The sequence below is a fragment of the Mandrillus leucophaeus genome, unplaced genomic scaffold (genome assembly GCF_000951045.1).
Source record: "Mandrillus leucophaeus isolate KB7577 unplaced genomic scaffold, Mleu.le_1.0 Scaffold35, whole genome shotgun sequence".
NCBI lineage: Eukaryota > Metazoa > Chordata > Mammalia > Primates > Cercopithecidae > Mandrillus > Mandrillus leucophaeus.
The window spans coordinates 683955-700110 of NW_012103698.1; the positions used below are offsets into that span (position 1 = coordinate 683955).

The following is a 16156-nucleotide window of genomic DNA, read 5'->3' on the forward strand; positions in this document are numbered from 1 at the left end:
AGGATACCAGTTAGTAGCCATAATTAACTGCTTTCATGTAGTAGTCCTTACTCATATGTAAAATAACTTGCTGTCATTTGAAGGAACCAAAAAAAAGGAGTTCAGTTTAAATTTGTTTTGTTTTGTTTTTGAGACAGTCTCGCTCTGTACAGGCTGGAGTGCAGTGGCGCGATATCAGCTCATTCTGACCTCCGCCTTCTGGGTTCAAGCAATTCTCTGCCTCAGCCTCCCAAGTAGCTGGGATTACAGGCACCTGCCACCACTCCTGGCTAGTTTTTGTATTTTTAGTAGAGACAGGGTTTCACCATCTTGGCCAGGCTGGTCTTGAACTCCTGACCTCGTTATCTGCCTGCTTTGGCCTCTCAAAGTGCTGGGATTACAGGCGTGAGCCACCACGCCTGGCCAGTTTAAGGTTATTTGGAGGCCAGGCACAGTGGCTTATGCCTGTAATTCCAACATTTTGGCAGGCGGATCACTTAAGACCAAGAGTTCGAGACCAGCCTGGCCAACATGGCAAAATGCTGTCTCCACTAAAAGTACAAAAAAAATGAGCCAGGTATGTTGGCGCATGCCTGTAGTTGCAGCTACTCAGGAGGGTGAGGCACGAGAATCACTTCAACCTGCAGGCGCGGGTTGCAGTAAGCTGAGATCACACCACTGCACTTCAGCCTGGGCAACAGTTCAGCCTGGGCAACAGAGTAAGATTCTGTCTCAAAAAAAAAGATCATTTGAGGTCTTAAAGAGCCCCTCTTTGACTCGCTCTGAGAATCACTGCCCTGCAGAATGACTCAGGAAATTCTCTTTTCTAGTTATAACTATTGTTTTAAGCCATGAAGTTGGGGAAGTTAACTGTCCCAATAGGGTCTTGAGTAGGTCACACCCTAGCCACTGTTACAGGATAAAATTGACCTTCCTGTACTAGCTCCCTTTCTAGTCAATCATCTAAAGGAATGGTTGGGTCACTTTACCTTGCAGCCCTCAAACAGTTAGCTAATTAATTTCAAAGATTGCATCCATCTCTAAATTCAGTAATTCTCCTAATCTTGGGCTACATTGCTACCACAAAAGCCTGGTGAATAGATACTACCTTCCAGGCATTAAGAATATCAGGTTGGCCGAGTACAGTGGCTCATGCCTGTAACCCCAGCACTTTAGGAGGCTGAGGTGGGTGAATCACTTGAACTCAGGAGTTCAAGACCAGCCTGGGCAACATGGCAAGACCCCGTCTCTACAAAAAAATACAAAATAATTAGCTAGACTTGGTGGCATGTGCCTGTAGTCTCAGCTACTCGGGATGCTGAGGAGGGAAGATCAGTTGAACCAAGGAGGTTGAGGGAGCAGTGAGCCGTGACTGCGACTGCACTCCAGCCTGGGTGACAGATAGGAGGATCTGAGGAGAGTGTTGGTCTTTATTAATCACAGTGAGGATCCTTCTGGATGATATTACTACTTATAGATTTCACATAAGAATGAAGATCAATCCTATGATCTCTTCCAGTTTTATTGTCACCACCAATTTCCATAAGATGGAGCCATCCCTAGTGGCTGCTCAGTGATATGCTGTAGGCTCCCTCCCCGCCTTTCCTCTGTAGGATGGCTAATGACTCAGACTCAGCCATCCTGTGTTAAAGATGAAAGATGTTGGCTTTATCCAAAAAGGGCTATAACTATGTTCTGGAGAAACCTCCTGGAAGTGAAAATAGTCCTCTCATCCTATGCACAGAGTCCCTCTGCTCCTGTGGAGACAGAGGTGGGGTTTTGTTTGTTTTGGGGTTTTTTTTTGTTTGTTTGTTTTAATCCTGTCTGAGAAACGGGGGATCAGAAAAAGAGCTGTCAGTACCCTATTGGAGATTCTGTCTGATGTTCTTTATTCTGACCCCAGTGTGGGGCTGGTTGGATTTCTCCTTTGGTTGCATTTATCTTCTACTTCCCAAATTAAGGAATTTGATATTTCCCATTGTGTTCAATGTACAGCATAGATGGGAGGAGCATGGGAAACTCCTTTTTAAAAGATAATCGTTATCCCCCTTGGTGGGGCTTTATAGCACACCTCCAGCATAGTATGTAAAATGGTCTCATCATAAAACACTGGTTGACTCAAGCAAGTCAACACTATCACTTTTTTCTTCCTAAGACTGTGATTCCCAGATGGAAGGGTGGGCCAACTCAAAGGCTATAGTCTCTCATTTCAGTCTCAGCTACTGAGGACGCTGAGGCAGGAGAATTGCTTGAACCGGGGAGGTGGAGTTTGCAGTGAGCTGAGATCATGCCACTGCACTCTAACCTGGGTGACAGAGCAAGACTCCGTCTCAAAAAAAAAGAAAAAAAAGAAATGGGGGGGATGTGTTTGGGCCCTTACTGTAAAATGTAATTTTTTTTCTTTTAAACGATTGCATACTTACAAGGTCATATCCCTTCCACATTGAAGACACAAGCTTGACTAACCCAATACAGAGGAGGCAGGTAACTGTAACTTGGGCATGTCAGATGAAGACTGGAGTCTATCAGTGAATCTCAATCACAAGGCATATATTCAACCACCATACTTTAGGAGAATTATCAGCACACCGTTTATGTAATATAGATTTTCTTACTATGGATTGATTGGAAGATTTTCCATGAAGCCCTTTTAGGGGACATACTAAAGAGGAATTAGCTAATTCAGTGTTTCCTTGTGTTTTAAGAGCTTCCTTTGCTGGAAAGGGGTCAGTGATGAAAACATGCTTGATTGCTAACAGGATATATGGTACTTGTTTTGTTTTGTTTTTCCACCATTTTCTAAATGTTTTCTTCCCTTTTGAGGTGCCCACGGTCTGCAGATGATGAGCGAAAGCATCCTGTCCTCTGTCTTTTCTGTGGGGCTATACTATGTTCTCAGAACATTTGCTGCCAAGAAATTGTGAACGGGGAAGAGGTTGGAGCTTGCATTTTTCACGCACTTCACTGTGGAGCCGGAGTCTGCATCTTCCTAAAGTGAGTAGTGAGTGTTCTGGAAGCTTTATGATGAACTTAAGGAATCTGGATCCAATCTGGGGGGTCACTATTGGGACAGTGTGTTGATAGCAAATAATCAGAAGTTAGAGTATTAACCTGTTACTGACGTGAAATTACATTTGAGAAGATACTGTGAAAAAAGAACAGGTTTCTGTTAACATTTCCGTTATTTATGGAAAATCTTAAATACGATAGAGTTTGTATTTATTGCTCTGGTATTATATAATACTCAGGTATAATGAAAGAACTTCGAGTCCTAAAACTTATATTTAAAATGTAATCTTCCTGGAAGATGAGTTCTTTAAAATAAATAAAAATAAATAAAAGGTACATGTAGGCCAGGCACAGTGACCTATACCTATAATCCCAGCACTTTGGGAGGCTGAGGCAAGAGAATCACTTGAGGTCAGTAGTTCAAGGTCAGCCTGGGCAACATGACGAGGCTCCATCTCTATAAAAAATTAGCCAGGCATGGTAGCACATGGCTGTTTTCCCAGCTACTTGAGAGGCTGAGGTGGATGGGCTGCTTGAGTCTGGGAGTTCAAGACTGCAGAAAGCCATGATCGTGCCATTGCATTCTAGCCTGGGCAACAGAGTAAGATCCTCTATCAAAAAAAAAGTCCATGTAAATTGTTAACTTTGGTTTGTCCTGTGATATCTTTATTTCATCTATTAACCCACCATTTCTCCTAGTCTTTCAGCAAAAGATTGAGGATAGAAAAATAGTCACTTATGGCCGGGCACGGTGGCTCACGCCTGTAATCCCAACACTTTGGGAGGCCCAAGGCGGGCAGATCACAAGGTCAAGAGTTCAGGACCAGCCTGGCCAACATGGTGAAACTCCGTGTCTACTAAGAATACAAACATTAGCTGGGCATGGTGGCGGGCTCCTGTAGTCCCAGCTATTCAGAAGGCTGAGGCAGGAGAATCACTTGAACCTGGGAGGCGGAGGTTGCAATGATCGGAGATCACGCCACTGCACTCCAGCCTGGGCGATAGAGCGAGACTCCGTCTGGAAAAAAAAAAGTAGAGAAAAAAGAAAAATAGTCACTTATATTTATGAAAGAAGAGTTTAAGTTGCCTGCAGAGAAATAAAATTCAAAGTGGATATATATCCTTTTTCTTTCCACTCTCCTCATGTAACACAGTTTCCGTTACATAAACCCAAATGTCTTTCTAACTGTGAAATATGTAATCATTACTCATAGGCATCTTTTGAACCAAGGGGAAAGAATGTATGGAAGCCAAACCTAAACACCTATTTTTAGGGAACCCACAGCAAGTAAACCCACTACCTTGGCCCAGCTGTTTATTTTATAATTTCTCTGTAAAGTACTTGCCCCTGTACTTGTGTACGCAAGCCTTTTTTATGTCTGTTTCCCAAGAGACATAAAAGTCCCAGGTGCCTTCAGGGTGGCAGTGGCTCTTTGTACCTGCAGTGTTTCAGGCGAGCTCTAGCCAGAAAAGCTGGTATACTTCCCTAGTTGATATTCTGTCTGACTTGAGGTTATCAGACTAGGAGATGTGATTCTGTTCTTCTGTGAGGTTCCCTCCCCTGTCCAGGTTGTGTCAGAAATCAGAATAGAAACAACCCCGGCCACCATTTTCCAAGGTGTCTGTGGCTGAAGTAGGACAGCTTCCTCCCTTCAACAGATTCCGTCAGTGTCACTGATCTCATTTCACCAAATCCACTGCTCCTTTTCTATAGCCTCAACAGAAATAGCAATATGTGTTCTCGTTTATTTAGACAAAACATAATTTAGTCTATTTGTCTGTTTATATTGTCTGTATACTGAATTTCTAACAGATATTGGCCATATCTTTTCTCTAGATTAGCATTGATGCAGTGCCTATCATTTGCACACATACACTTAACCACATTCCTGTTGGTTTTCTCTTTCAGAATCAGAGAGTGCCGAGTGGTCCTGGTTGAAGGTAAAGCCAGAGGCTGTGCCTATCCAGCTCCTTACTTGGATGAATATGGAGAAACAGACCCTGGCCTGAAGTAAGATTTTTTTTATAATAGGAAGGTTTCAGTAAGTTCTCTGTTATATTGTTTGTTTTCTATTTCAGTCATATTATTGTATGTAAACGGTGACAGTTCTTTAATCACAAAAGGTAATTGAGGCCGGACACTTGGCTTATACCTGTATTCCCAGCACTTTGGGAGGCTGAAGCAGGCAGATCATTTGCGGCCAGGAGTTTGAGACCAGCCTGGCCAACATGGTGAAAACTCGTTGCTACTAAAAATACAAAAATTAGCCAGGCATGGTGGTGCGCGCCTGTACTCCCAGCTACTCGGTAGGCTGAGGTAGGAGAATCACTTGAACCCAGGAGGTTGCAGTGAGCCAAGATCGCCCACTGCACTCCAGCCTGGGCGACAGAGGGAGATTCTGTCTCAAAAAAAAAAGTAATTGAGAGCTACCTTTTACTTTTATTTTTTATTTATATATTTATTTTGGGAGGCAGAGTCTCCTCTGTCACCCAGGCTGGAGTGCAGTGGCACTATCTCGGCTCACTGCAACCTCTGCCTCCCAGGTTCAAGTGAATCTCCTGCCTCAGCCTTCTGAGTAGCTGGGACTACAAGGCACATGCCACCATGCCCAGCTAATTTTTGTATTTTTAGTTGAGACGGAGTTTCACCATCTTGGCCAGGCTGGTCTGGAATTCTGACCTCGAGTGATCCACCCACCACAGCCTCCCAAAGTGCATGAGCCACTGCACCCAGCCGAGAGCTATTTTTTAAATGGCTTCAAATTTTAAATATTAAATATGATGCCAATCTTTAGCACATAATTTTCAACAACTGTGTGCTTCTCCAAAATTTGAAGGTAGTATTTCTCCAAAATTTTTAAAGGCCCCAGCCATCTTTCAGTGTTCTAGTATTTTGTAATCAACCTTTCTTCAGAATTGCTTAAAAGGATTGACACTGATAGTATATATTTGTAGTGTCCAGTGATGAAGTTTGGTTTAGAGATATTGTTTCCATTGCAATACTTGAAACTTTTTTTTTTTTGAGACAGTCTCTCACTCTGTCACTCAGGCTAGATCTCGGCTCACTGCAACCTTTTACCTCCAGGGTTCAAGTGATTCTCCTGCCTCAGCCTCCCAAGTAGCTGGTACTACAGGCATGCACCACCATACCTGGCTAAATTTTTTTTGTATTTTCAGTAGAGATGGGGTTTCACTATGTTGGCCAGACTGGTCTCAAACTCCTGACCTCAGGTGATCCAGATGCCCACCTTGGCCTCCCAAAGTGCTGGGATTACAGGCATGAGCCACCCTACCCAACTGAGACTTTTTATTAGCCAGCTATATCAGCCTTCTTTCCTTCTGAGCATTAGCAAAAGATTTATAATCCTGAACTTTTCTGTATCCTTCCCTGGTGGTAGGAACTGGGGTCCTACTGATGGCTTACGAAAATGAGGTGACTGACAGTGATCTCAAAAGTACATATAGATAAAGATTAGACCTCCTTACAATAAACTCTTTTTGGTTCACTGAAATTTTGTTCCTTTGAAATATTGCTCAGAAAGAATAGGCTTAATAGATGGGGCTTGGGACCTTGGATCATACAGAGCTTTGTTTCTATTGGGATGACATTTGACCTGTCTTTGGTTTAGGGAGAAAAGCAGAGTGGTGAAAGTAGTTAATGACTGAGGATAGTCTTAGTTGTTCCACAAGGGTACAAAGCAGAGTTTTAAAATTAATTTGGCAGTTTAAAAATCCCCAACCAGGCGGCCACAGTGACTCACACCTGTAATCCCAGCACTTTGGGAGGCCAAGGCGGGCGGATCATGAGGTCAGGAGTTCGAGACTAGTTTGGCCAACATGGTGAAACCCCGTCTCTACTAAAAATACAAAAAAAATTAGCCAGGCGCTGTGGCGGGCACCTGTAATCCCAGCTACTCTGGAGGCTGAGGCAGGAGAATTGCTTGAAACCGGAAGGCAGAGGTTGCAGTGAGCCGTGATCATACCACGGCACTCCAGCCTGGGCAAAAAGAGCGAAACTCCGTCTCAAAAAAAAAAAAAAAAAAATCCCAACCAGCTGAGACACTTGAATGTCTAAAGGAATTAGGATCTCACAGTTCTCCATTACTGGCAACAGCCAGACTTAAATCATTTTGGATTAACTGTTACACAGTGTTAAAAACTGTGCAACTCTAGAATTGAAGTATAATTATTTTATTAAATTATTTGCTAGTTATTTGCTAATAGCCAGCCAGTTTGTCATATCATAAGGACAGTTACAACCAAACATCTCTGAGTAGCAAAATATAATTTTAGGGCCTAGTGTTATATGTCAGACCTAACCTCTACTGTGCAAAGATCATAAATTGAAGCTAGATAACAATATGAAGCCAAAAAGCTATTCAAGCTAACCACCAAAAAAGAATAGTGCTGCTTCAAGTTATAAACCTCACTGACCATTTAAGTGAGGTCCCATAATGCCATAGTATACCTGACCTATTTTATGAATAGTCAAGGAGTATATTTCTGCTTTATTAGCTAAGTAGCCTGTCAAGTTCTTAGTGATCAGTGGTGAAGGGAAAATATCCCTTTTTAAGCCCTGTGCTGGTGAGTCCTCCCAGCTCCGGGAACATCTCAAGAGTACATACTAATTTAGACAATAAAGATGTGGCAGTTACTAGATTCAAACTTACATGTTTTTTCTTTTTTCCCTAAAGGAGGGGCAACCCCCTTCATTTATCTCATGAGCGGTATCGGAAGCTCCATTTGGTTTGGCAACAACACTGCATTATAGAAGAGATTGCTAGGAGCCAAGAGACTAATCAGATGCTATTTGGATTCAACTGGCAGTTACTGTGAGCTCCAACTCTGCCTCAAGACAATCACAAATGACGACCAGTAATAAAGGCTGATTCAGAATTATGGAAAACTTTCTGAGGGCTGGGGAAGTATTGGAGGGTCTTTTGCTCCACGTCCAGATTCACTTACATCAATAAAGTATTTCTTAATGGAGTATTGCTTTCAGTCAGCAAACATATGCTTCACAGGAAAAAAGGACGTAGATGAGTCTGTTTTATGTGCTGGTATTTCCAGAGAATTTATTCCCCTTCATAATTTGTCTCATTTCATTTTATTTCATCCACTTGGTAGATGAAGTCACGTCAAACAGTTGTGGACATTTTTATATGTTGGTTAACTCTTCTGCAATTTTGTATCTGGTGTTTTCCCCGCAAGTTTAGTTCAGCTGACATTGGATCACTGACAAGATTCTAATAATCTGTGATAGTCTTCCTTGCAGCTAAAGAAGAATTGCAGAAACCATGCAATATACTTGAATTGAGAAAGATTCCAAATATAAATTTTTTATTATTTCTCTTTTAAGGAAATACCCCTAATGTGCCACCTGCTGCTATCACCACAAATTAAACTCAGTCTCGATGTGGACAGGATGATTTCTGCCAATGTGGAAAAGATTTTTTCTCACTGTAGACCTCAAGAAAAGTTAGGGTAATGTATTTATTATTCATTCCTGATGGTACAAAGAGCTTGCAGTTCTGCACCTCTGACTACCAGTAGCTTTGTTGAGTTTTGAAATAATACTTAACATTTTCCAAAGGCAGATCTCGTTCTGCAAGGAGATTGTGGTACCATCCTATTTGACTCTCAGAAACCTCTTGTTATTCTGATGTAAACTATTTGTAGAATGAGGATAAGAAAATTCTCCCAATGAGTGGATCATGACATGAGTGGATCATGACAACTGTAAATTAGAACAATCGGATTTAAGCCAATTCCACAATCTTCTATATCTTTGTAAAAGACAAATCCTTGATGTTGTCTGTGTGCAACCTTTTCATAAACTCTGGTTTTATGACTAGTACAAACCACCAAAAAGCCATGTGATCAATGGTCTGTGTCCTGTTATATAACATGCCGTGGTTGAGCCATCTTGTTTATAAATAGTAGAGCTCTCCTGAATTTGTGCATAGACTTCTTGATTCCTGGCTTTTATTTTTTGTATCAAGAAATTGTGATATAAAGCAGCAGACAAAAGATAAATGGAAACCTTCCATTTTAACTTACGTTGTTTCTGGGGTAATGTCAGAACCTTGAAAGATGCATTCAAAGACTGTATCTTATTTTGCCCTTGGCTACTAGTGTCTCACACACGTGTGTAAATGTTTTCTTACCTTCTGTTTGCTCAGCAAAGGCAGGCAAGTAAAAATATATTTGCTAAGTGATTCGTGATGCACATTTGGGGCTAGATTTTTCTGGTCCTTTTATGTAAAGAAAAGTGGATTTTGCAGTAAGGAATTGGCCTGAGCAGGCATCAGAATCACAATCATGATTTTCTACTTGAATAATTACAATTCAGAAGGTATCCGGATAAATAGATACATCTGTAGTGAACAATTTGTAAAAGTAACAGGTAAGGATCAGGAAATTCACTATTCAGTTTGTCAGATTTGCCAGAATGATTAAAGTATTTGAACATTTGTGTTTGTTATGTAATTGTATTGAGTGGATTGTTTGGGAAATCTTGGCTAGAATAGGAAACAGAAGATGCTGACTTCTACCCTAATAGATGGGCCCCAATTCAGCAAAGATAAATGGACTTTCTTTTAGTCCTTTTTATATTAACTTAATCAATTCTGGAGTTAGGCTCTCAAGAGGACAGAGGGACTATCTGGCAATGGCCAGCCAGACCTTTACTGCCAAAGAACCCATTTCATATTACGTTCCACTGATTGCGATTGATTCAGATTTTTGCACTGTAGGTGAGCATATGTCTCAGTGCTGCCCCAAGCCCCAGGGATTTCTCATTATGTTCAAATGTCCTAGTGATTTACCTTAATCATTGCAAACAATTATGGTTATGAAGTTTACTTACAAACAAGCAACTGAGTCACTTTATTTTCTTTAGTGTAGTATGTGAAGGCACTGGTTCAACAGGATGGCTCCAGAACTGTGTTTTTCTAATGTTTGGTGAGGGGCTAGTGAGAGTTTTAATGATATGGTGAAGAAAAATATATCTGTATAATTAATTTATTATATTGGTGTATGGGCTGTGAGTTCACCTTTTAGTGGTCATTTGTCATTTCATAACAACTATGCATTTTGGTTCACTGTGATGATGATCTATATTTAGTGACTGCAACATGTTTATACCACTGATTCAAATTCCATCCATGATGAAGTTATACAAATAATGCATATATTGATAACTTTTATTGCAAAAATGTAAATTTAAAACTTGTATAATGTTCTTGTGCTTTTTAAAATAAAATATATGTGTATATTTAAAAAGAAAAAAAAAGGGACTTCTCATGTTTGGGGATTTGGGTTTGAAGTATAAAAATCTGTGCCTAGGAAGACTCCCCAGTCGAAGCCTTTGTCAGCCCAGGCAAATGTCTTAAAAGACATAGGTGTTTAGTATATATGGGTCTCCAAACTTTTTTAGCCATATACTCCATCAATAAATAGTTTTTAAGCTTGCATACCAAATAGAATATAAACACATACACATATTTTATATTCTATATGCAGTGCTTTACTAATACATGCAAATTATAAACCATAGCTTTAAAAAGGAGATTTAAAAATCAGTTAAAAATAGAAATAGATATTTAAATATCTTCCAATCCAGTCTGCGTCCTTTTGGGTATGCACACTCTGATATGAAGACGGCTGTCTAGAGCAGCAGTAGCCAGAAGAGTTTTGCAGTAATAGAAATGTTCTGGCCGGGCGCGGTGGCTCACGCCTGTAATCGCAGCACTTTGGGAGGCCAAGGCAGGCAGATCACGAGGTCCGGAGATCGAGACCTTCCTGGCTAACATGGTGGAACCCCATCTCTACTAAAAGTACAAAAAATTAGCCAGGTGTGGTGGTGGACGTCTGTAGTCCCGGCTACTCGGGAGGCTGAGGCAGGAGAATGGTGTGAACCCAGGAGGCAGAGCTTGCAGTGAGCCAAGATCATGCCATTGCACTGCAGCCTGGGTGACAGAACGAGACTCCGTCTCAACAAAAAAAAAAGAAATGTTCTGTATGTATTTACCATACGGAATGGCAGTCACTATTCTCATGTGGCTATTGAACACTTGAGATGTGGCTAGTGCAACTGAGGGCCTGAATTTTTAATTTTTAGTTAATTTAAATGTAGTCATGTGTGGCTGGTGGCTACCATATTGGGCAGCATGTATCTAGTGTGATGGTCCTCAGACTTAACTGTCCATTAAAGTCACCTAGAGAGAGTTAACAAAATCCAAATGCCTGGTTCTCACCCTCGATCTGGAATCAGTCTTCTGGGATTGAGCCTTAAAATAAGCAGGGTGGTTTTCTTCCATTTCTGAGCCATGACTCTTCACTAAAATGAAGAGGTTGCTTTCTTTTTAGCTTGGTGATTTTCAGACTAAGTGCCAAAGATTCTGGGAGAAACGTAGGCCCGAGAGGGGAAAGAATGCCAAAGCTGGATAGTTGTGATTTTTCATTTTGAGTTTCTGTATAAGCTTTCATTTGAGAAAAGGGTACCTGGAATTTTTTTAAAATTAGAAGCAGTTGCTTTAGTTTTAAGCTTTAAAATATTCTATGAGGGGGCCGGGTGCGGTGACTCACGCCTATAATCCCAGCACTTTGGGAGGCCGAGGCGGGTGGATCACAAAGTCAAGAGATTGAGACGGTCCTGGCTAACACAGTGAAACCCCGTCTCTACCAAAGATACAAAAATTAGCTGGGCATGGTGGCGTGCACCTGTAATCCCAGCTACTCAGGAGGCTGAGGTGGGAGAGTCACTTGAACCTGGGAGGTGGAGGTTGCGGTGAGCCGAGATCGCGCCCCTGCACTCCAACCTGGCAACAGAGTGAGACTCCATCTCAAAAAAAAAAAAAAAAAAAAATTATATGAGGGGCAACACTGAAGGCAAAGAAGGGTTTTTGTTTGTTTTTTGTTTTGAGTGGGAGTCTCGCTCTGTCACCCAGATCAGTCAAGTGAAATTTGGGGAAAAAGTAGAAATGAAGACTAAGAAGGAATACAAAAATGAAAAGTTACCAATGGAATGCACAGTAAGGAAAAGCTGGAAAGACCTGGGCATTGTGGCACACCTGTAGTCCCAGCTACTTGAGAAGCAGAGGTGGGAAGATCCCTTGAGAAGAAGGTCAAGGTTGCAGTGAGCTGACATCATGCCACTGCCCTCCAGCCTGTGTGACAGAGTGACACCCTGACTTAAAAAAAAAAAAATGCAGGGGGCAGGGGAGGAGGAAAAAAGGATTTAGGATAAAGAAGATTTGATATATATTAATTGAAGTCCCTGAAGAAAGAAAAAGCAATGGAACAGAACACAAATGGAAACTATAATTAGGTAAAAATTTCTTGGGGGAAAAAAGAAAAACTTGAATACATGTTGAAAGAGAACATTGTAAAAACCCAGAAGAGTCAACACCAAAGCATCTTCACATCCAGACAAACTGTCCGAGTATAAAATCCACCCAGACAGTTCAGAGCATGCTAACACTCAGGGAATATTTTTTCCCATGAGCCTTTCCTGAGAAATTTACCAGTGAGCCAGCTTCAGACAATCGTAAATGATTATAGAAGCCTTGGCATAAGGTCTGGGGGTGAGTGTTGCGTATGTTTCATTGTGCAGATGGGGGGATGAGAGACAAAATTGGATGCTCTAATGATGTAGAATTATTACAACTAACAAAAAATAGGAGAAAAAGGGCAAGTGGGTAGAAAGTTAAATAAGCTCACTGATTACATCAGTGGTTTTAGCCAGAATTAAAAAGGTATCAAGCAGAAACCCGCATCCAGGAACAGAGCCCTTTGCACCTCCCTCAGAATGAATGGAGACCAGAGAGCAGATGTTTATGTCCAAGAAAAGCAGGATTTCGTTCAGTGCTTCTCCCAGATTGTTAGGGTGCTGACTGAGGATGAGATGGGGCACCCAGAGACAGGAGATGCTATCACCCAGCTCAAGGAGGTCCTGTAGTACAATGCCATTGGAGGCAAGTATCACTGGGCTTTGACAGTGCTAGTAGCATTCCAGGAGCTGGTGGAGCTGAGGAAACAGGATGCTGAGAGTCTCCAGCGGGCCCTGACTGTGGGCTGGTGTGTGGAACTGCTGCAAGCTTTCTTCCTGGTGGCAGATGACATCACGGATTCATCCCTCACCACTGGGGACAGATCTGCTGGTTACAGAAGCCGGGCGTGGGTTTGGATGCCATCAGTGATGCTATGCTTCTGGAAGGGAAGCATGTATGTACCACCTGCTGAAGCTCTGTTGCCGGGAGCAGCCCTATTACCTGAACCTGATCCAGCTCTTCTTGCAGTGTTTCTATCAGACTGAGATTGGACAGACCCTGGACCTCATCACAGCCCCCCATGGCAATGCAGATCTTGGCAGATTCACTGAAAAGAGGTACAAATCTAGTGTCAAGTACAAGGCAGCTTTCTACTCCTTCTGCCTTCCTGTAGCTGCAGCCATGTACATGGCAGGCATTGATGGTGAGAAGGAGCACACCAATGCCAAGAAGATCCTGCTGGAGATGGGAGAGGGAGAGTTCTTTCAGATTCAGGATGATTACCTTGACCTCTTTTGGGGACCCCAGTGTGACCGGCAAAGTTGGCACTGACAAACAGGACAACAAATGCAGCTGACTGGTGGTTCAGTGTCTGCAACGGGCCACTCCGGAACAGTAGCAGATCCTAAAGGAGAATTACGGGCAGAAGGAGGCCGAGAAGGTGGCCCCGGTGAAGACTGTATGAGGAGCCGGACCTGCCGGCCGTGTTCTTGCAATACTAGGAAGACAGTTACAGCCACGTTATGGGTCTCACTGAACAGGACGCAGTGCCCCTGCCCCCAGTCATCTTTCTAGGGCTGACGTGCAACATCTGCAAGCGGAAAAGTGACCTAGAGACTGCAAGGGCGGGGAGAGGAGGCCCTCAATAAATAAATTATTGTGTAACCTTAAAAAAATAAAAATTAAAAATAAATAAGGTATCACTTGAAGGTGACAAATCAAGAAATAAAAACAAGTGGCCTGGCACGGTGGCTCACGCCTGTAATCCCAGCACTTTGGGAGGCCAAGGTGGGTCAGGAGATCGAGACCATCCTGGCTAACACGGTGAAACCCCGTCTCTACTAAAAAATACAAAAAATTAGCCGCTGGGCGTGGTGGCGGGCACCTGTAGTCCCAGCTACTTGGGAGGCTGAGGCAGGAGAATGGTGTGAACCCAGGAGGCGGAGCTTGCAGTGAGCCAAGATCGCACCACTGCACTCTAGCCTGGGTGACAGAGCGAGACTCCGTCTCAAAAAAAAAAAAACAAAATACAAACAAGTACACACATTGACACTAGGATAAAGCTAGTGGCTACATGGTGAGAGAGAAGGAGCAGGGTAAGAAGCAATTTCAAAATTGGTCATGTATTAAGAAACCAACAGTATTTAAGGAAAGAGAATATTACATAAAGATGTTAGTGTAAAATTTACTGCTAGAAGTACACCACCAAAGAGGAGGAAAAAGGCAAATAGGCTACACAGTGAAACAATGTGAGTCCCACCCTGTGCCCTGAGCTGCAGCCAGGATAGGCAGATAAATAATTATTTTACTTGTTTTTAATCAATCTTTCTTAAATGTATGTATAGTTCACATTTATTTCAGTGTTTATTATTAGAAGTGTTTTCATCTTTATTTAGAAGTTTGTGCCAGGCGTGGTGGCTCACAACTATAATCCCAGCACTTTGGGAGGCCGAGGTGGGCAGATGACCTGAGGTCAGGAGTTTGAGACCAGCCTGACCAACATGGAGAAACCCCGTCTCTAAAAATACAGATTGGCTGGGTGTGGTGGCGCATGCCTTAATCCCACCTACTCAAGTGGCTGGGGCAGAAGAATCGCTTGAACCCGGGAGGCGGAGGTTGCAGTGAGCCGAGATCACGCCATTGCACTCCAGCCTGGGCAATAAGAGCGAAACTCCGTCTCAAAAAAAAAAAAAAAAAAGGAAGAAGAAGAAGTTTGGTGATGTTTTTGTGATGCGAAGTATGCCATACGAACTTAACTCTTGTTTATAATAATTCGCCTATGGTAAAACTGGCTTCATTATACATCATTTTGCTTAAAGTCATAGTTCCCAAGGGTTAATGATGTTAAATGAAGACTTACTGTACTGCTTCACACCTACCAGAAAGGCTATAATCAAAAAGATGGGGAATAACGTGTTGGCAAGAATGTGGAGAAAGTGAAACCCTCATACATCACTAGTGAGGATATACAATGGTACAGCTGCTTTAAAAAACAGATGGGCAGTTCCTGATAATATCCATTACCAGATGACTTAGCAATTCTCCTCCCCGGTGTGTAAACAAGAGAATTTGAAACATCTTCACACACACACAAAAAAACTTATACACAAATGTGCATAGCAGCATTATTCATAATAGCCCAAACAGGAAACTACCCAATTGTCCATCAACCAATGAATGGATAAATAAAGTATCTATCCATACAATGGAATATTATGCACCCACAAAGAGGAATGACATTCTGATGCATGCCATAGCATGGGCAAATCTTGTAAACATTATGCTCAGTGAAAGAAGCCAGTCACAAAAGACCATATATTGTATGATTCCCTTTATATCCAATGTCCAGAATTAGACAAATCCATAGAGACAAACAGTAGATTAGTGGTTGTCAGGGATTGGGAAGACAGGGGAGTAAGGGATGACTGCTAATGGGTATGGGGTTTCTTACTGGGTTGATGAAAATATTCTGGATTACACTGTTTCTGATTCAATGTGTCCTGGAGCATGGCACCCGCCTTCAAAGCTGACACTTGAACTGTCCCTTCAGCAGGCCGTTCCAACATTGTATTAGCTCAGCTGCTCCTGAGTGGTGCAATACGCAGTACAACCAGGGTAACCCACAGTCACTGGGCCCACTGCAGCACTTTCTTACTGTGAAGTGGGTTCCCTGGTTACATGCTATGCTGAGTGGAATTCCATGTTGTAGAACAGGTACTCGTCAAACCCCCAGATACTGGTGCTGTCTGAAGCTCTGTGGGCAGGAAAGGAAAACCCATACGCTAAATAGGTATCTGTTCATATGAGAATGAACGAGTGACTCTTCTAGGATAGAAACATCCCAGCCAGGCACAGTGGCTCATGTCTGTAATCCAAGCACTTTGGGAGGCCAAGGC

The 16156-nt window shown here is 42.3% G+C and overlaps 1 protein-coding gene and 1 pseudogene across 1 annotated transcript in view; both read left to right on the top strand.

The window, feature by feature from the left end:
* UBR1 (ubiquitin protein ligase E3 component n-recognin 1) overlaps positions 1-10282 on the top strand; it is a 160279-nt gene extending 149997 nt beyond the window's left edge. Inside the window, exons 45-47 of the mRNA XM_011989223.1 lie at positions 2803-2973; positions 4898-4999; positions 7683-10282. Of these exons, the coding sequence (XP_011844613.1) occupies positions 2803-2973; positions 4898-4999; positions 7683-7824 (415 nt within the window). The 3' untranslated portion in view covers positions 7825-10282. The remainder of the gene's footprint in view (positions 1-2802; positions 2974-4897; positions 5000-7682) is intronic.
* Positions 10283-12781: 2499 nt separating this feature from the next.
* LOC105546207 lies at positions 12782-13909 on the top strand (annotated as a pseudogene).
* Positions 13910-16156: the final 2247 nt, after the last annotated feature.